At 36.8% G+C, this 20,899-nt stretch overlaps 1 protein-coding gene across 2 annotated transcripts in view; it reads right to left on the minus strand.

Moving 5' to 3' along the window:
* NRDC (nardilysin convertase) overlaps positions 1–20,899 on the minus strand; it is a 79,439-nt gene that overhangs the window by 30,780 nt on the left and 27,760 nt on the right. For both annotated transcript variants that reach the window (XM_012776179.3, XM_012776180.3), the window contains 5 exons: positions 12,850–12,923; positions 6,782–6,877; positions 5,578–5,700; positions 2,623–2,680; positions 757–830 (listed from right to left, as the gene is read on the minus strand). In XM_012776179.3, coding sequence (XP_012631633.2) covers positions 757–830; positions 2,623–2,680; positions 5,578–5,700; positions 6,782–6,877; positions 12,850–12,923 — 425 coding nt within the window. The remainder of the gene's footprint in view (positions 1–756; positions 831–2,622; positions 2,681–5,577; positions 5,701–6,781; positions 6,878–12,849; positions 12,924–20,899) is intronic.

Genomic DNA, 20,899 nt, shown 5'->3' on the forward strand with positions numbered 1-20,899 from the left:
TAAGATTTAATGGTGATTTTTCTCCTTCTTTCTTTTTATATTTTTTTGGAGACAGGGTCTCACTCTGTCACCCTGGGTAGAATGCAGTGGTGTCATCATAGCTCACTGCAACCTTACACTCTTGGCCTCAAGCAATTCTCCTGCCTCAGCTTCCAGAGTAGCTGGGACTACAGGCATTTGCCACGATGCCTGGCTAATTTCTCTATTTTTGATAGAGTTCAGGTCTCCCTCTTGCCCAGGCTGGTCTTAAACTTCTGACCTCAAGCGATTCTCCCGCCTTGGCCTCCCAGAATGCTAGGATTACAGGCATGAGCCACCGCGCCCAGCCTATTTCTTGATACTTTACTTTAAATTTTTCTTTACTTAACAAATACTATTTTCATAATGAAGTTAAAAAGGAAACAATTTCCAAAGTGTTTTCGCTCGCCTCTATTTTTCTCTCTTTTAAAGGCAAAAAAGGACAGAATATAAATATAAGAAAATAGGAAAGAGACAAAAACCCAAAGAACAAAAGGGAACAAGGGTAAAACAAGGAGAAAGCATGAAACAGTCTCAAATAGTAGCAGGACATTAGAATCAACCAATTTGCAGCTAGTCAGTGGCCTAAATGGATCTCCATTGCCCATCTACTCCCTTTCCAACCCAACTATACTTTCTGTTGTGTTTTCATTTTCAGAGAAAATTGGCAGCCTCAATTAAGTTTTAGAGAATGTGCTAACGTTATTTCAAACAGTTTTAAACCTTTGGTTCACAAACCTCTATAAAGTTTGTTAAATGCTGGTGTGTCAAATGGATCCGTTAAATGGCCAAAGTTTGGTTTGGGTAACCCACTGAAAATAAAACAAATACATTAAAATTTAATTGGCAAATGCCTTTATGAGCAGTATCTTTAGGGATGTCTAACAGATAGGAAGTCCTCTCCCCAATATTTACTGCCTCTATCAGACCCATTCAATTTCAGTTTTCTTCCTATACAAAGACATTTCAGAAAGAAAATTATGCTACAAATAATACTTTTTTAATCCAACAAATATACAAAAAGTGACTATTAGGTATAAAGTACTATATTAGACACTGTGGCATTTATACAACTTGGCATAAATACCCCTTTTCAAGCGTTTCTGATCCGGTTAAAAATATCGTAACTTTAATATTTCTTCCCAAACATGGTCAATACAAATTAGTATTATATTAAATGCCTTGAAGACTTTTTAACATGTCTGATTAAGGAACAAAGTTATTAGTGAATAATATTTAACAGAATTTTTAAAATGCTTATCAGGGACTGACAGAACCTAATGAATTCCTCTAGTAAATATAAAACTTTATCGGTAAAGTTTTACAATGAAAGACATTTCCCATCTGCCATTTGACATTTCCATAGCTCACATGCACTTATCAGAAAAACAAAATAAAAAATAAACCCTCCACAAATTTGACATGGCTTTCACTGCCTATTTTTTTTTTTTTTTTTTTTTTGAGACAGAGTCTCACTTTGTTGCCCAGGCTAGAGTGAGTGCCATGGCATCAGCCTAGCTCACAGCAACCTCAAACTCCTGGGCTCAAGTGATCCTACTGCCTCAGCCTCCCAAGTAGCTGGGACTACAGGCATGCGCCACCATGCCTGGCTAATTTTTTGTACATATTTTTTAGTTGGTCAATTAATTTCTTCCTATTTTTAGTAGAGATGGGGTCTCGCTCAGGCTTGTTTCGAACTCCTGACTTCAAGCAATCCTCCCACCTTGGCCTACCAGAGTGCTAGGATTACAGGCATGAGCCACCACGCCTGGCTTTCATTGCCTTTTGATACATAAAAAAACCCTGCTAATTATCAATGGAAATTTATATAATGGCAAGAGAATAATAACCAATCAATTGTTATTACAAATTTTTCTGACTTTCATAAGTTTAAAATAATTATGTATTAGAAGAAAAACTGGAAAACACCACTAGCTTACTCACCTGATGCAAGGAAAAAAATCTGATTTATTAAAATGCAAACTGCTAGGTGTGGGAAGAAATACTTAAGCTGCTTCAAAATTAAATATTTTGTGTTCTTTGTAACAAAAATATAACAGGAAAGTATCTTATAAATATTAGCATTATTTTGATGAATTTGAGGTGGACAAAAAATGCTTAAAGCATCCTGAACTGAAACTCCATGTACAATTTCTTGTAAGAGATCGTTTGGTTCAACTGTATGAAATAAGTTTTTCAGGATATACAGAAAAGTCATTATCTAAAAGATGATTTCTTTTATAGGGAAAAAGAGTCCAAGATCCAAACAACTGACTTAAAAAACAAACTTTCAGAACATAATTTGTTCTGAAGTAAGGGAGGGACATAAGTATACATACTCTGCCTCTCAATACAACACTTTCTCTTATACCACAGAAAAACTGAATGAATGTAAATTTTGAACTACAGAAACTATGGAAACTTGGGTTCTTATCTCATTTTTCCCACTTAAAAGCTGTGTGATCCTGAGAAAGTTATTAAACCTGTTTAGGACTTAATTTTATCACCTGTTTAAAAAACAAAAGAAAAACATTGTTTGGATTCATTTAAGATATGGTCTCTCTAACTCTAAAGGTATATGATTTATGAAAATAAATATCTTACTTGTTTGGTATCTGAGAGAAGATTTCAGTCACCCACTTTTCCAAAGTATCCAGTGTTTCTTGAGGGGTAAGGGCAGGGAAGAGATGGAAATGCAATGTCAGTATTCAAAGTAGAAATGCAATTAGATTTCTCACAGATCTTTAGCTACAAAACAATGGGATATTTTAATCTGACCATTACTTGTCACTTCTTAACCAGTAGATAAAAAAATCTTAAGACAGACAATTTTGTTAGACTTCTTTATTTCTCCCTGGTAAAGTTAGAGATGGCTTACAAGCATTTTTTTTTAAAAAAGGTTTCTGTTTATCATTAGGCTAGTGTGAAGGGCCAAGAGATAATAAGAATATGCCAACCATCCTCCTTTACACGCATTCCAAAACTTACATCCTCTAGGACAGTTTCTCCAGACTAACCTACATTACACTGATTTCTCTTCCTTTGGCATCTCATTAGTACTCTTATACTCCATTTGTTTTACATTAATTAATATTTTCTGAGGTTTTAACTAAAAAGTCTTTTTCTTATATTTCATATATATGTGACTTTCATCTTCTTATGATTCATTGCTTATATTTTGTAAGAAATATATTTCTTTTGAAATTTCTAGTACAACACAAGATCTAAACGAAAAAGGAAACCTGTTAGCTTCATCCCATTAACCATTACTAAAGAGTATTTGTTAATTTTACCAGGCACATGAATTTCAATAATTCTCAATAGGAAAGCCCCAACATATAAAAAACACAAGATTTAAATCAGACTAATCAGCTTTGAATTTATTCTATACTATTTACATATAAGTATTTCATTCTTAGACAGTATAATAAATGCTAAAGCTTCAAAATTTATGGAATCTAGATTGTATATAGTTCTCATCAAAACCTAGGGCTTATTTTAAAAATTTGCAATAAGTACTAATAAGCTCTTATGTATATGTCAACAAATATTATTTACATAATAAATATGAAATTGCCTTTTTTAAAAAATGTAAAAGGAATCTAGAAACACATCTATAATTTGAACCAAAGAATGCATTATACCACATCCATAATTTTATCTTCAAGTCAACTTTAATGGACTAATTTTGATCATAAATGAAAAAATCTTTTATACATAAGTGCCAAGTCAATTTTGATCTTAATTTTGACAAGGTAAAGGGCAAAGTTTTATAAAAAGGAGAACCACATTAGAATGAGAAGATTAGCCTTTCAAAAAGAAATGTGCAAACTATAAGGTATGTTAAAAGGAAGAGTTTAGCAATTAATTGACTTTGAAAAATAACCTAAGGAGATAAAATGTAAAGAAAACAAAAGAAAGCTTCCATAATTTCTTTAGTGAAAAGTAATTAACATGAGTTACTGAAAATAATGATAAAAGAAGGAAAAGAATAGAGGTATTTATCAATTTTGCTTTTTGTTTTGTTTTTTTGTTTGTTTGTTTGTTTGTTTTTGAGACAGAGTCACACTTTGTTGCCCAGGCTAGAGTGAGTGCCATGGCATCAGCCTAGCTCACAGCAACCTCAAACTCCTGGGCTCAAGTGATCCTACCGCCTCAGACTCCCGAGTAGCTGGGACTACAGGCATGTGCCACCATGCCTGGCTAATTTTTTGTATATATATTTTTAGTTGGTCAATTAATTTCTGTCTATTTTTAGTAGAGACGGAGGTCTAGCTCTTGCTCAGGCTGGTTTCGAACTCCTGACCTTGAGCGATACTCCTGCCTCGGCCTCCCAGAGTGCTAGGATTTCAGGCGTGAGCCACCACGCCTGGCCTGTTTGTCAGTTTTTTATATTTTATATACTTTTGCCATGGTCCCATTTTATAGGACTCTATGTAAGGATGAACAACACCTTGCCCTGTAAGAGTTACAATCAATATAAAGTAAACAGGCTAGGTACAGTGGCCCAGGCCTATAATCTGAGCACTCTGGGAGGCCGAGGCAGAAGGTTTGCTTGAGGCCAGTTCAAGATCAGCCTGAGCAAAAGCAAGACCTCATCACTACCAAAAATAGAAAAAATTAGCTGGGCATGGTGGCATGTGCCTGTAATCCCAGCTTCTCAGAAGGCTAAACTGGAGGATCACTGGAACCCAGGAATTAAGGCTGCAGTGAGCTATGATGACACCACTGCACGCTAGCCTGGGTGACAGGGCAAGACTCTGTCTCTTAAAAAAATAAAAAATAAATAAATAAACATAAAACCAAGATACAGAGGCAGCTGAAGGTAGCTTAAAAGATTAATTCATGACCTATTAGTACATTAGTACTCGTATACTAGCCCAGCTGTCTCCAACCTTTTTGGCACCTGGGACCAGTTTTTCATGGAAGACAATTTTTCCACAGACTGGGGCAGGGGGGTGGGGGGTGATGGTTTTGGGATGATTCAAGTGCATTAGATCTATTGTGCAGTCAAACCTGTGTGCTAATGATAATTAATATTTGCAGCTGCTCCCCGGTGCTAGCATCACTGCCTCAGCTCCACCTCAGATCATTGGGCATTAGATTCTTATAAGGAGTATACAACCTAGATCCCTCACATGCACAGTTTACAGTAGGGTTCGCACTCCTATGAGAATCTAATGTTGCTGCTGATCTGACAGGAGGCAGAGTCTCTATGATGATGTTAGTGATGGGGAGCAGCTATAAATACAGATGAAGCTTCGCCTCCTGCTCTCCTCCTGCTGTGTGGCCAGTACCAGTCTCTGACCTGGGGGTTTGGGGACTGCAGTACTAGCCTATAGATAAGAGCTATATCTCTAAGAGAAAAAGCATTTGCCTGAGATTCAGATCATCTTGTGCTTACCTGAGCTTTGCCACTTACTATGTGACATCTCCACATTCTTAGGGTCAAGCTTTAAGGTAATTAATAGTGCATTGCACCAATCAAGGCAAATAAATCCTAAGAAAGCACTATTTCAGAGTAACTCTAAGAGGCATAATAATAATAATTAATGTTACCTTTGGATTGAACCACTAAAGTCATGTAATGAGCAGAGTAGTATCGCATCCAGAATTCTTTCAATCTAGCATGTGTATCAATATTATTCTTTTTTGGCTCATGCTTGAGAGTCTCAGCATTTCCTATAAAAGGATGAAAAAATTATAGAATTATAGAAATAACTAAATTCACTTTGTTAAAAATCTTCTACACCAACAATGCATGTTCCGCTCCCATACATGACTAATGAAACAACCCAAGTGACTCAAGAACCAGTGTGTAATAATAATATGATCAATAAGACCAAAATTCACAAGAAACAATTCTGAAGTATATTTTAACAAATCAGGAATTAATCTCTGGTTGGGAATACCTTAACAATGGACAATAATTGCCTAAGCTTCCTTGTTTAATAATTAATGTAGTATTTAACTCAGGATTTCTAATATTCTGCCTAATTCTTAAAAAATAAAACACAAAAAGCAAGGATGCCGTATAAAATGCATATAATTATACAAAACATACAAGGAAGCAAAACACTCTATGAATGAAGTGTAATTTAGATGAAGTCATCCCAGATTCTGCTCCATGATCAATACAATTAATATGAGGCTATAATTAAAATGTACCACCAAGAAAAAGCCATTATGAAAAACAGATACCAGTTGAACAGTTTACCGGTTAAACAAAATTAGGCCATAGTTCAAAAACTATTACAGAAATCATTGCTGAGTCTGTTGATAAATGGAAATGTCAGGCTGGGGTAGAGCACAGACCTTGTAATCAGATAAACAGATATTCAAATCCCACATCTACCACTTAAAACCTGTGTGACTTATGCAAATTAAATGGTTTCCCTGAACCTCTTTACCTTTAAATGAAGAAGATAATGGTACCTATCTCTTAACACTGGGATAATGATCAAATGAGATAATTCATGTAATATTAGCACAGTATCTGGCACCTAGAAATCATTCACAAAATATTAAGTGCTATTCTTGCTATATCCAATGTCACAGAATCAAATATGGGTATACGACTTTCTATTTAAAAAGCTATTTACTATCCTAAAACATAAAAGGTACTTAGCTACCCTAACTTTTACAGTTTTCAATTCTTTTTTTTTTATCTTCATCCCACTGAATAATTTTCAATTCTTTATCGACTTTTCTTATTCTCAATCTTCCTTAACTACAAAATAGGCTGAGGTATTTAGTATCTTACCCCAAAAAAATTTCCCCATAGGATGTCCAGGTCTAGCAAGGCTTCCAAACAACATTTCCTTTCTGTTTGCATCAGAAGGTCTTGCAAGTTGATATTCTGCCAATTTTAAAGAAATACTTTTAATAAAATGAAACTCAGTATCTTCTTTATCATCTGGAAATTCAAGCTCATAGAACTGAAAGCAAAGAAGTAACAAAAATTAACTTTATGCATCTCATGTTATATTAATGAGATCAGTGCCTTACAAAAGAGACCCCAGAGAGCTCCCTAGCCCCTTCTGCCATGTGAGGATACAGGGTGAAGGCGGCTGTATATGAACCAGGAAGCAGGCCCTCACCAGACACCTAATCTGTTAGCAGCTTGCTCTGGGACTTCTCAGCCTCAAAAACTGTAAGAAATAAATTTCTAGGCTGGGTGCCATGGCTCATGCTTGAAATCCAAGCACTCTGGGAGGTAGAAGCAGAAACATTGCTTAGGGTCAGTTCAAAACCAGCCTGAGCAAGAATGAGACCCCATCTCTATTAAAAATAGAAAAAATTAGCCAGGTGTGGTGGTGCACACCTGTAGTCCCAGTTACATGGTAGGTTGGGGCAAGAGGATCACTCGAGCCCAGGAGTTTGAGGTTCCAGTAAGCTATGATCACACCACTGCACTCTAGCCTGTGTGACAGAGCAAGACTCTATCAAAAAATAATTAATTCACTGATTAATTAATTAATTTCTATTGTTTATAAACCACCCAGTTTGTGGTATTCTATTATGGCAGCCCAAACAGACTGAGACAGCTAGAATACCAGTTCTGTCACTAAGCTGTACAACCTTAAGAAAGTTATTTAACTTCCCTGAATCCATTTCTGCATCTGTAAAATGGAGTTAATAGTACCTAGCTCATATGATTCTTATAAGGATTAAATGAGATATATTCTTTCAACAAATATGCACTGAACACCTACTGTGTATCAGGTACTACTGAAATATTTGCTGGAGGTAGAAATGTGAATAAAAAGGACCAAGTCTCTGTCCTCAATAAGTTTACATGTTAGTACAGGAGACAAACAATAAATAAACCAACAAATAAATTTTAACATAATGTCACAGTTAGTGATGGGTACTATAAAAAAATTAAGCTGGGTAAAGGAATGAAGAGTGATGACAGGGTGATTATAGAAGGCCTCTCTGAGGAGGTAACAAGTGAGTAGAAAGCCAAATGATGTAAGGATCATGTCATAAGAATATCTAGGGGAAGAGTTTTCTACATGTGAAAATTGTAAGCTCAAAGGCTTTAAGACAAAAAAAGACCTCAATGAAATCAAACATAGCATAGTGGCCAGTGGAGTTGTTTAATGATTGAAGGCACTTAGAGTCCAGTGGGAAATTAAAATTCACTGTGGTTAAGTGCTTACACACATAGGGTTAATATGAAAAAGTACAAGGAATGTAGACTAATAAATATGTAAATTATGTGATATATTAGAAAATGATCATTTTGGGGGAACTAAAGGGTAAAGCAAGATAAGCAGATCAGGAGTGGGGGTGCATGCTTAGGTGGGTGCATATGCTTGACATATATGAAACCTCAGTAAAATATTACTATTATATTTATTTTGGTTTTCACATTTATAAATGAAAACATTAGATTAAATGATTCTTAGCACTTGAAAAAACTAGTGTTCCATTTTAGGATTTTGTGGCTGCTAGGCTATATTGCAAACTCCTTGAAATTCTAAGTTTCATAAAATTATTATACTTGTATCTCTTGCTTAAAATTTGTTTCTTCTCATGTTCCTTGTTAATTCTATAAAACTGCACTCTAATGACGTACTATCAAATTAATTTTTAAAATACATTGATTTAAAAGCACATAAACTCAAAATTTTTAGTATATGTAAGACAAAAAACAAAGAAAAAAATATAAGGAGAGTTAACTGACCTAATGTTTTATTTCTGCATGTGAATTTACTTTAGGGGGTAGATATCTGAGAGAGAGGTTTTCTGGGGGTGACTCAAGCTGAGACTTGAAGGACAAATAGGAGTTTTTCTCGGATAAGGAAAAGAGAGAGAAAGGGTAGTATACAAAGCATTCTAAGGAGCAAAAGGGAAGGAGAAAATGGCATCTCTGAAAAACAGAAAGCTAATATGGTTGAACAAAGTTCTGAATCAAAGCAAAGGTAAGAGATCAGACTGAGTAAGAACAAATAAGCATGAAATAATTTTTGAAAGGGTCTAGTAAGATCTTGGAAAAGAAGTATTACATGTGTACAAGTACAGACCCTGGTATCTATCATACAGTCATTATTGACTATAGATCCTTGGACAAATAACTTATTCTGTAATTTTGGTTAATTATTTAACCATCTAAGCCTCGGTTTCACCATATGTCAAATCAGAATAAAGCGGGTAGGCCTCGTGGCGCAACGGTAGCGCATCTGACTCCAGAATAAAGCGGGTAATAACCACCACAATAATGCACACAATAAGTTCCCAATAAATGTCAGTAATTATTATTTATCATGGGACATGGTAAGGCATTGCGGATGCTTTATCAAGAGAATGGCATTATCAGATTTGGACTTTTAGTAAGTTCATTCTGATTACAAATGTGCACAATAGACTGGTTCAAGGGTAGAACCAAGAAAATGAGTTGGGGCCATTATTGTTATACTTGGTCAGAGAGTAGAAATTATAAAGCCGTTACACTAGAGACGGAAACCAGAAGCAAGCATATTTAAGAAAATACTTTAATTATAAGCCATAAAGGCTAAATCAAAGATGAGGCAGTAAAAAATATATCCACATCTTCAGCAGAGGAAATTTTTTAAAGTCTCTATAAAAAAATATGAAGATATGGCTACAACATAAGAAAAAACAATTCCGTTATTAAGTATGGCAGGTTGAGTAATGGCCTTCCAAAGATGTCCACATCCTAATCCTCAATACCTGTGAATATGTTATCTTACCTAGTAAAAGGGACTTTGCAGATGTGATTAAGGGTCTTGAGAAGGACAGATGATCTTGCATTATCCAGGTAGTACCAGTATAATCACAAAGGTCCTTATAAAGTGAGAGGCAGGAGGATCAAAGTCAGAGAAAAGATGTAAAGGAGAGAAGCAGAGGTCAGAGAAAAGATTCTATACTGATGGCACTTAAGATGGAGAAAGGGGCCATAGCCTAGAAATGTAGATGGCATCTAGAAGCTGGAAAAGGCAAGAAACAGATTCTCCCCTGCTTCCAGAAACATTTGAGACTTCTGACTTCTGAAAACTATGAGAAAATAAATTTTATTTTAAGCCACCAAGTTTCCGGTACTTTGTTTGGCAGTAACAGGTAACTAATACCATAGACACATAAATGTATCCACAAAAAAATTGATTTAAGACCCCAAAAAAACTTTAGTAGAATATAAATATCTAAACACTCAGAGACCACACTGCTACTTGATTGGATAAAAAAGGACTTTGGACGTACCCCCTCATCTCAATCACTAAGACATACTATGCAGGTAAATATACCTGTTTATGTGAGAGTAGGAATTATCATTAAAACAAAGAGTCAATTATTAAAAATAAGGCTGGGTGTGGTGGCTCACACCTATCATCCTAGCACTGTGAGATCCCAAGGCGGGAGGATCTCTTGAGGCCAGGAGTTTGAGATCAACCTGGGCAATAGTAAGGCCCTATCCCTATAAAAAATTTAAAAAAAAAAATTAGCTGGATATGGTGGCACATGCTGCTGAGGCAGGAGGATCACTTGAGCCTAAGAGTTTGGAGATTGTAATGGGCTATGATGGTGCCGCCATTGCACTCAAGCTCGGGTGACAGAGGAAGACCCTATCTCAAAAAAAAAAAAAAAAAAAAGAATTTTTTTCTCCACAATCTTGTTTTTTTTTTGAGACAGAGTTTCACTTTGTTGCCCAGGCTAGAGTGAGTGCTGTGGCGTCAGCCTAGCTCACAGCAACCTCAAACTCCTGGGCTCAAGCAATCCTACTGCCTCAGTCTCTCGAGTAGCTGGGACTACAGGTATGTACCACCATGCCCGGCTAATTTTTTCTACATATATTAGTTGGCCAATTAATGTCTTTCTATTTATAGTAGAGACAGGGTCTCGCTCTTGCTCAGGCTGGTTTCAAACCCCTGGCCTTGAGCAATCTGCCTGCCTTGGCCTCCCAGAGTGCTAGGATTATAGTTGTAAGCCACCGTCCACAATCTTCTTTTAGCAATAAATTAATCCCATTTCAAAAACCTACTCTGTGAATATGTTACATGAGCTTCTGTTAATAAATGTATTCAAAAAAATTTTAAAACATTGAACAGATCTATTTGCATTGTACAAACATAAGCTTATAAATGGAGGTGCACACACACTCCATCAAAATATTAGACCAAAAACGGGATTATCAATCCAGGAAACAGTGATGAAATAATAAAGTTAATATGAATTAATAAATTTAAAAGCCAGGAAACAAAGAATCTCTTGCATAAGCGAGTAGAGATGAATAATGGAGAAGGAAAATGACCCTATGAGAAGATGAATCTGCCAAAGCTGTTGAACTTCCCTTCATCTCCTTATGTATGGAATTGGCCATCCAAGCATACAAGCAACTAAAAAGATATAAATGAAACAAATAACACCTGAATGATAGAAGACTGTTACATCTGAATAGAATAGGAAAAAATCTGATTATTGAGCTTTTAAACTTGGTTAAGTAATTATTACATCAGTTAAAATTGTCAGAAAACAAATCAAAACCTAGGTCCCCTATCATTAAAAACAAATAACAAAAATAACACGAATTAAGGCTCTTTACCTTAATTTCAGCATAAACCAAAACTATGTACTATGTGTTTCTGTATAATTTTTCAAAGCACAATAAAATATGTTCTGACAAACATTCAAAATCTAATTAAAGGTCTACTTTTTTAAAGACTGATTTCAACCCACTCTAGAAATTATATAAAGAAAACATACTAGAAGCATTTAAAACACAGATAATAATTCTTAGGTCTCAAAATGTGGGAAGGACTTTTCAAGTTTTCCTTAGTTGTTTTGGGTTTTCATCTATTCAAAAGATATTTAATGGAGTCTAAGATAAACAATGTGGTAGGCAAATAAGAAAAATGAAGAAAACAAATCCTTGATTTCAAGGAGCTACTAGTAGCAACCTAACCATCCTATCCTTTTACAAATAAACTGAGGGCCACAGCTAGAGACATTTCTGTAAGTTAAACAGAGGTATGTTGGCTTCTAGACACCATCTGTAGTTCACTCAGCTTAGTGACTGCAATAAATCATCATTAGAACTAGACACTGAATCAAGCAAAGAAGGAAAATACTACAAAAAGAAGGATAAATACAGAGACATTGCCTAACTTAAATGACAACTGTGTAAGTCCCTCCAAGTCTGGTATTTCAAGTTTCTAATGCTAAATAAAGCAAGCAGGGATAATCTACAATGGCGATATTTATTAGTACTATGTAAATAAGGAATATTTACAGCATAGAGCTTATAATGAAGCTTCACCCTATATAAGTGCACAGTTTTCCTTACTGTCTTCATTCTTTAAATCTCGAAGAGAAACAGTCAAAAAGGAAAATTAAATGCACTTCCTGCTCAGGTATTTAGTTATCCATAAATACACCAAAATTGTTTCCAGAAATACCAAAATTCAAGCCACAAAGCACCTACAGACCTAGGTTAAAAAAAAAAAGGATTAGCTATATAAATATCAGGATGGTATAAAGTCCCATGTCTCTTCATGGAAAAAGAGTAAGTGAACTTTTAGAGTTTTAACACCCAGTATTTGCTTTAAGAATTAGTCTCCTATCCTGCAAAGGTAAAACTCAAAAAAAATAATGGATTAAAAAACTAAAATTCATCATCTTTTTAATTTACTTCAAATCTATACTGATGTAGACATTTAATGACTTCAGGAACAAACATAACACATCTATTTCAATTTAGTCCTTTAACATATGAAGATAAAATGGTGTAATGATAGGATGGATAAATATGCTAAATATCTGGTTTGATAAATGAAAAAACTGTAGCAAGACAAAAAGTACTCCTCTTACCACTATCAACAGCTTCAACTTCACGGTCAATAGCATCTCTGATCATTAGTGGATGAATGAAGAACTGGGCCCATCTGAACAAAAAATAAACAAAACAGGCATTTGTGTTTCTGTTCAGCCTCATGAGTTAACATTTATTAGTAGTAGTAGTATATTTTTTTGAGACAGGGTCTCACTCTGTCACCTGGGCTAGAGTGCAGGGGTGTCATCATAGCTCACTGCATCCTCAGACTCCTAGGCTCAAGCAATCCTCTTGCCTCAGCCTCCTGAGAAGCTGAGACTACAAGCACACACCCTCACACCCAGCTAATTTTTCTATATTCAACTGAGGCTAGGTGTGGTGGCTCACAACTATAATCCCAGCACTTCTGAAGGCTGAGGCAGGAGGATCACTTAAGGCCTGGAGTTCAAGAACAGCCTGGGCAACATAGCAAGACCTTGACTCTACAAAAAAATTTTTTTAAAAACTTAGCCAGGCATGGTAGTGCACACCTATAGTCCCAGCTACCAGAGAGGCTGAGACGAGAGGATTGTTTGAGCCCAGGAGTTAGAGACTGCAGTGAGCTATGATTGTGCCATTTCACTCCAGCCTGAGCAACAGAGACCCCATCTCTTAAAAAACAAATAAATAAATAAAAATACAATTGAAAGCCAGGCACAGTGGCACATGTCTCTAGTTCTAGCTACTCCGAGGCTGTGGCAGGAGGATTGCTTGAGCTTAGGAGTTCACAGCTGTAGTATGCTACGACCATGGCTGTGAATGGCCACTGTTCTCCAGCCTGGGGATCTGGGCAACACAGAGAGACCCCCAACTCTTAAAAAAAAAAAAAAACACCCAAAACATTACAATTGATTTAATTGACTTTTGTACACTGATCTTATATCCTACAACCTTGCTGAACTGTATACTGGGTCTAACAGTTCTTTTATGGGTTCTGTAGGATTCTCTACATATAGAAAGTTCTTGGTATTTGTGGTAGTTACATTTTCTACAGTTGCCAGGACCACTGAATTAGAGAATGAATACTGAACCATCTGTCCTAGAGGAATATGTACATACTTATATACACACATAAAACTCTCACACAGATTACAAGATTACAATCTTAAATCCTAAAGGTATCTTATCACAGTAGACTCTATTTTCTTTTTCTTCTTCTTCTTTTTTTTTTTTTTTTTTTGAGACAGAGTCTCGCTTTGTTGCCCAGGCTAGAGTGAGTGCTGTGGCATCAGCCTAGCTCACAGCAACCTCAAATCCTTAGACTCAAGCAATCCTGCTGCCTCAGCCTCCCGAGTAGCTGGGACTACAGGCATGCACCACCATGCCCGGCTAATTTTTTCTATATATATTAGTTGGCCAATTAATTTCTTTCTATTTATAGTAGAGACAGGGTCTCACTCTTGCTCAGGCTGGTTTCGAACTCCTGACCTCGAGTGATCCACCCGCCTCGGCCTCCCAGAGTGCTAGGATTACAGGCGTGAGCCACCGCACCCGGCCTAGACTCTATTTTCTATATATTACAAAAGAGAGGTCCAGAAGTGTTAAATAATTTGTTTCAGGCTGTCCCGCTGTGCCAGATGGGGATTCAAACCCCATCCCACTAACTCGAGAGCCAGAGTTTCTTGCACTACATTATACTGCCTACCATCTTCATATTCTGGTCACCTCTGTATGAGAACTGAAACAAAAGCGTCAAAGAGTTCAACCTCAGCTGGGAATGTATATGCTTGGCAACTCATTCATCACTCTGCACATGTCCATGAATGACTGTGAAAGTACCACAAGTATAGATTTTGGAATTTCAAATAAATTTTTAGTGAATAGGAGAATTTGTAAATATGGAATCTGTAAATAACAGGAATGTAAATACTGTCATCTGTAAAGAGAAATATTTTTACCTCTTCCTTTCCATACTGCATGCCTTTTATTTCTTGTCTAATTGCCCTTACTAAAACTTCCACTACAATGTTGAATAGAAGTGGTGAGAAATGAAATCCTTGTCTTTTTCCTGATTTTTAGGGGAAAGCTTTCAATCTTTTACCACTGATATGATATTTATGGGATATTCATAGATGCCCTTTATCAGGTTGAAGTTAATTTTTTATTCCTAGCCTATTAAGTATTTTTATTGCAAAATGGTATTGGATTTAGCCAAATGTTTTTCTGTTTATATCAAGATGATATATGGACATATGTTTTTGTCCTTTCTTCTATTAATGACACTATATTGTTTAATTTTCATATGGTGAACTAACCTTGCATTCCTGGGATAAATCTCACTTGATAATGGTAAGTAATCTTTTTTATATAATACAGGATTCAGTTTGGAATTTTTGTGGTGGATTTTAATATCTATATTCATAAGGAATATTGGCCTATAGTTTTCTTTTCTTGTGATGTCATTGTTTTTGGTATCAGAGTAATACTTGTTCAATATAAAATGAGTTAGGAAGTGTGTTCTCTTTTATTTTTTGAAAGAGTTTGTGAAGTACTAATATTAATTATTTAAACACTTAGTAGATCTTCAGACCAGGATGCTAAAAAAAAAAAGAAAAAAGAAAAGAAAGATAAACACTTAGTAGAATTCACCAAGAAGCCATCTGGGCATATACTTTTCTTTGTTTTCTTTTTTAAAAAGAAAGGTAGCCCATATGAGGGCTCTGGCTCCAGCCCTCTTACCCCTTGTCCTTTCCTTTGAAAGCACCACAAGTATCAATAATCACAAGCGCCGATAAATTTTAAGAGTCTACCTCTACTCCATACATAGGTGTAGGGTGCTGGCTCTGCCTCAGAGGGTTCTCTCCACGCCTTAGGCTCCCTCAGGGAGTGGGCAGACCCACAGGGCAAAGTTCTATATAATGAGTCCAGGCACAAGAGAACAGAGACACAACCACTCATCACAGTCCTTTACTGGCTTGGACTAAGCCATGCAGGATCCACCTACCAGGTCCTGGGGCCATTGAAGTGCCCAGCTCCAGCAGGGACAGCCTGCCCACAGAACATAGCCTACCCCAAAGCCCCCAGGTCAAGCTTGAAACAGGAGGACAGCTGGGAGAGCAGAGGCAAGGTGCCCTGCCCTCCTCCCACCATTGACCATGGCAGGGTTCCAAAGAGCCATTGACTACCTACTAGGGCTAGGTAGGCTAAGTGTAATGATGATATAAGAAGATAGAGGCAAGGCAGTCAGTGAGGCAGGGATTTGGGGGAGAGGGGTTCCCTGTCCACAAATCAGCATGAGAAAGTCACCCCTCGTGCAGACACCATACCAGCATCTGGACCACTCATCATGCTCAACACACAGAAGCCCCTGAATTCCATCTTGTCCAGGACTATGCAAGGAGGATCATTGGTGAAGTACTCACAAAAGTTATTTCCCAGCACACTTCTCTTGGAGGCCTTCAGATGCCTCAGGTTCAGATCAGCATACTCATCACCCACCATGGTGAGGCTCACCTCTTTCTCTCAGATTATTCCACTTTTTTCCTGCTGAGTGGCTCTGTGCAGGGCATTGGGTACTGCATGTGTGAGACCAGGGCTTCCTGGGTCCCTCCCACACACAAGGAAGATAGGAGATGGAAGCACTGAAAGGTCACCTGATCACTGGGACCCATGTACTCAGCTCCATTCATGGCCATGGAGGCTTGGGGCTGGCCAGAGTGCTCTTTCTCTCAAGAGCCAGGCTAAGCCTTCTTCCCAGCTCTTTCTCCACAGCCAAGAGGGTGTATGCCTTCTTTTAGAAAGCTTTTGATTACTAACAAAATTTCTTCACTAAATAAATAAAAATACGATTGAAAGCCAGGCACAGTGGCACATGTCTCTAGTGCCAGCTACTCCAAGGTTGAGGCAGAAGGATCGCTTGTGATGAGTTGCTCCTTTCTTGCTGCTTTCAAGAGTCTTTGTCTTTGGCGTCTGACATATTGATTATGTGTCTTATGAGTGTCTTTTTATTTATTCTTCTTGGAATCTGTGGGGCTTCTTGAATGTATAAATTCTTATCTTTGATCAAATTTAGGAAGATTTTGGTCATTATTAAACAATTCTTTCATCCCCTTTCTTTGCTCTCCTTTTAGAACTCTCATGATGAATATGTTAGTACACTTAATGGTATCCCACAGGTCTCTGATGCTCAGTTTATTTTCCTTCTTCCCCCTTGCCCCCTACTTTCTGATCCCTAGAATGGATAATCTCAATTGGTTGATCTTCAAATTCACTGATTTATTCTTCTGCCAGTTCAAATCTGCTGTTGAGCCCTTCTGATGAATTTTTCATTTTAGTTATTATACTTTTCAACTCTAGAATTTCCATTTGCTTCTTTTTAATAATTTGTCTCTTTTAATTTATAGTATTTATTTGGTGAGACATCATTGTCATACTTTCCTTTAGTTCTTTAGACATGATTTTCTTAAGTTCTTTGAACATGTTTAAAATAGCTGGTTTAAAGATACTGTTCAGTAAGTTGAGCATCTGGGCTGTCTCAAAGACAGGGTCTATCAACTGCTTTTTTTCCTGTGTATAGGCCATACTTTGTTTCTTTATATTTCCCATAATTTTCTGTTGAAAACATTATTTTAAATAATCTAATATGGCAACTCTGGAAATCAAGATCTACTCCTATCCCCAAGGTTGGTTGTTATTGAGTTTGTTGGTGGTGGTGCTATTTATTTATTTATTCCTAAACGAATTCTGTAAAGTCTATATTCTCTGAAAAGTGTGGCCACTGAAGTCTCCGCTTGGTTAGCTTAGGGGTAATTACTGGCTGCACAGAGATTTCCTTAAATGCCTGGAATCAAGAAATCTCCCAGCCTTGCCAAAGAGCTCTGTATACATACTGAGACATACCTTTAGCAGCACTCAGCCAGGCAGTTTACAACTCTGCCTTACCCACTGCATCCTGCTTGCAAAGAGATTTAAGGTCAATCAAGGTGAGAGCTTAAGGCCTTCTCAGGTCTTTATTGAGCATGTAAACAGCTCTGGACATGGCATATCCCTATGCATGTACACGGCCTTCTTAATTCCCAAGAAAAGTTTGGACTTTTTTTTTTTTTTTTTTTTTGAGACAGAGTCTCACTTTGTTGTCCAGGCTAGAGTGAGTGCCGTGGCATCAGCCTAGCTCACAGCAACCTCAAACTCCTGGGCTCGAGTGATCCTTCTGCCTCAGCCTCCCGAGTAGCTGGGACTACAGGCATGTGCCACTATGCCCGGCTAATTTTTATATATATATATATCAGTTGGCCAATTAATTTCTTTCTGTTTATAGTAGAGACGGGGTCTCGCTCTTGCTCAGGCTGGTTTTGAACTCCTGACCTTGAGCAATCCGCCCGCCTCGGCCTCCCAAGAGCTAGGATTACAGGCTTGAGCCACAGCGCCCGGCCTGAAAAGTTTGGACTTTTCAAAGCCCCAGTGGACATCTCCTTTCCCAGTTGTTTTTCTTTGAGCTTTGTAGTTAGTCTATTGTTTGCGCTAATTGTTATCCACTGCCTCAGGCAGCCACAAAGTTAAGCAACTGCCACTAAATATTTCAGGTAAATGCCACCCTTCCTCTCCCCACTCTCCCCCACCTCCGAAAAAGATTTTTGCAATGGATGAATTCCCAATCAGGTCAAATAAAGAAATGCCCTGCAAATGGGGCTTCCCAGTGAAGTGGCAGACAGTTCAAATAATGCCAATTCTCCAAGAATAATGTTTTTAGAGAATTCCAAACCTATCCTGTCCCCTCCAATAGCAGCTAAGCTGCTGGTTTTTAATGTTGTTATAGGAACTCTTAGTTTTTAAGAATACTGTGGAGCCAAAAGGGGAGGGGAATAGAAACAGGGCAAGTTAAAATGCCACAAAGTTTGTGGTTATACTAAGATTCAGCCACTTTTCTTTGGTTTGCTGTACACCTTTGTTTAAATTTCAGAGTTCTTTAAATAATTAATTCTGACCATTTCTGGCAATGTTCTCATTGCTTTTATGGAAGAGAGGTTTCCAGAGGTCCTTACTTCACCATTCCTGCTGATGTCACTTTGTTTTATCTCATCAAAGCAATAAAACAGTTGTCTTATTTTATTTCTGCTTTGATTTTTAGCATTTCCTTCTACTTTCTTTTGGTATATTTTGCCAGTCATTCAGACTTGTTGAGATGGATAACTAGCTGATTAATTTTCAGCCTTTTTCCTTGTCTAGCATGTACATTAAAAGTTACACATTTTCCTCTAAGGACTACTGTAGCTGCATACCACAACTTTTGCTTTACAATACTTTTATAATTCAGTTTAAAATAATTTCAATTTCAGTCATGCTTTCCCCTTTTATCTAGATTTTCTTAGAAGTGTATTTCTTTTTTTTTGAGACAGAGTCTCTCTTTGTTGCTCAGGCTAGAGTGAGTGCCATGGCGTCAGCCTGGCTCACAGCAACCTCAAACTCCTGGGCTCAAGCAATCCTTCTGCCTCAGCCTCCCGAGTAGCTGGGACTACAGGCATGTGCCACCATGCCCGGCTAATTTTTTTCTCTATATATTAGTTGGCCAATTAATTTCTTTCTATTTATAGTAGAGATGAGGTCTCGCTCTTGCTCAGGTTGGTTTCGAACTCCTGAGCTCAAACAATCCGCCCACCTCGGCCTCCCAGAGAGCTAGGATTACAGGCGTGAGCCACCGCACCAGGCCTAGAAGTGTATTTCTTAATTTCCAAACATAAGGGAATACTCCAGTTGTCTTTCAGGTACTGATTTCTAGCTAAACTTAAATTGTATACTATAATTGAAAAACATAATTTATATGATTTTCATGCTTTGAAATTTGAAACTGAATTTATGGCTTAAAATACGGTAACATTTTAAAATGTTACATTGCACTTGAATAAAATTTGTAGTCTGAAGTTGTTCGGTAGGCATTCTATATATGTCCATAAAATATTAATAAAATCTGGTAGTCTTGTCTCAAGCTTCTATGTCCTTACTGATTTTCCTTATGGTTGTTCTAACAATTACTGAGAAGGGAGTGTTAAATCTCCCACTGTGGTTGGTTATCTGTGTATTTCTACTTATATTTGTATGCTTTATTTATTTTGAGGTTATTAGGTGTGCTCATATTGGAAACAACTGTCTTCCTAAAGTTTTATCAATATGAAGGGAGCTTCTTGAGCAATAGCAAAATTTTTTGCCTTAGTCTATTTTATCTGATACCAATATAACTACATTGGCCTTCATGTTGGTATCTGCATGGCATATCACTTTATGACTCTTTTACTTTCAACCTTTCTGTATCCTTATATTTAAGTCTTGAAACTGTTTGGTTTTTTAAAAATTTAGCCTGGCATTGTCTTTTAATTGGAAGTTAGTTCATTTACATTTAATGGAAATACTAATACATTTGGGTCTATATCTACCCCCATACTACTTTGTACTGTTTGTCCCACTTGTTCTGTTTTTGTTTCCCCCGTTTTTTCTTCTTCGAATTGATTATGTTTAAAAATCATGCCAAATGTTTTTCCTTTACTGGATTGGAAGTTTTATGCTCAAATTCTGTTCTTTTAAAAGTTACCCTAAAAATATTACTACATGTATCCTTTAATTTATGAATGTTTACTGTGAATCAATACCTTACAAAACTTTTTCTCCATTTATTATCACTTCTGACTACTATGCTATTGTGTATTTTAATTCTTTAGTTTTTAAACTTCATAATTATTTTGAGTAATCAGTGCTCATTTATATCCACTCATATAAAATTACTTTCTTCTTCTTTTTTTGCATCTCTGACCTTCATTTTCTTTCTGCCTAAAATTAATTCTTTAGAATTTCTTTCAATGAGTAAGTTGGCTGGGGGCAAGCTCCCTCAGTTGTATGTCTGAAAATCTATCTTACTATCATTCTTTTTTTTTAATTTTTAAATCCTTATTATTTTTTAGAAATGAGATCTCACTGCCTCCCAGGCTGAAGTGCACTGGTGCAATTATAGTTCATTGCAGTCTCATACTCCTGGTCTCAAGTAATCCTCCCACCTCAGCCTCCCAAGTAGCTGGGACTACAGGCATATGCCACTACACCAGATAATTTTTAAATTTTTTT

This window comes from Microcebus murinus, chromosome 2, assembly GCF_040939455.1.
Source record: "Microcebus murinus isolate Inina chromosome 2, M.murinus_Inina_mat1.0, whole genome shotgun sequence".
Classification (NCBI taxonomy): domain Eukaryota; kingdom Metazoa; phylum Chordata; class Mammalia; order Primates; family Cheirogaleidae; genus Microcebus; species Microcebus murinus.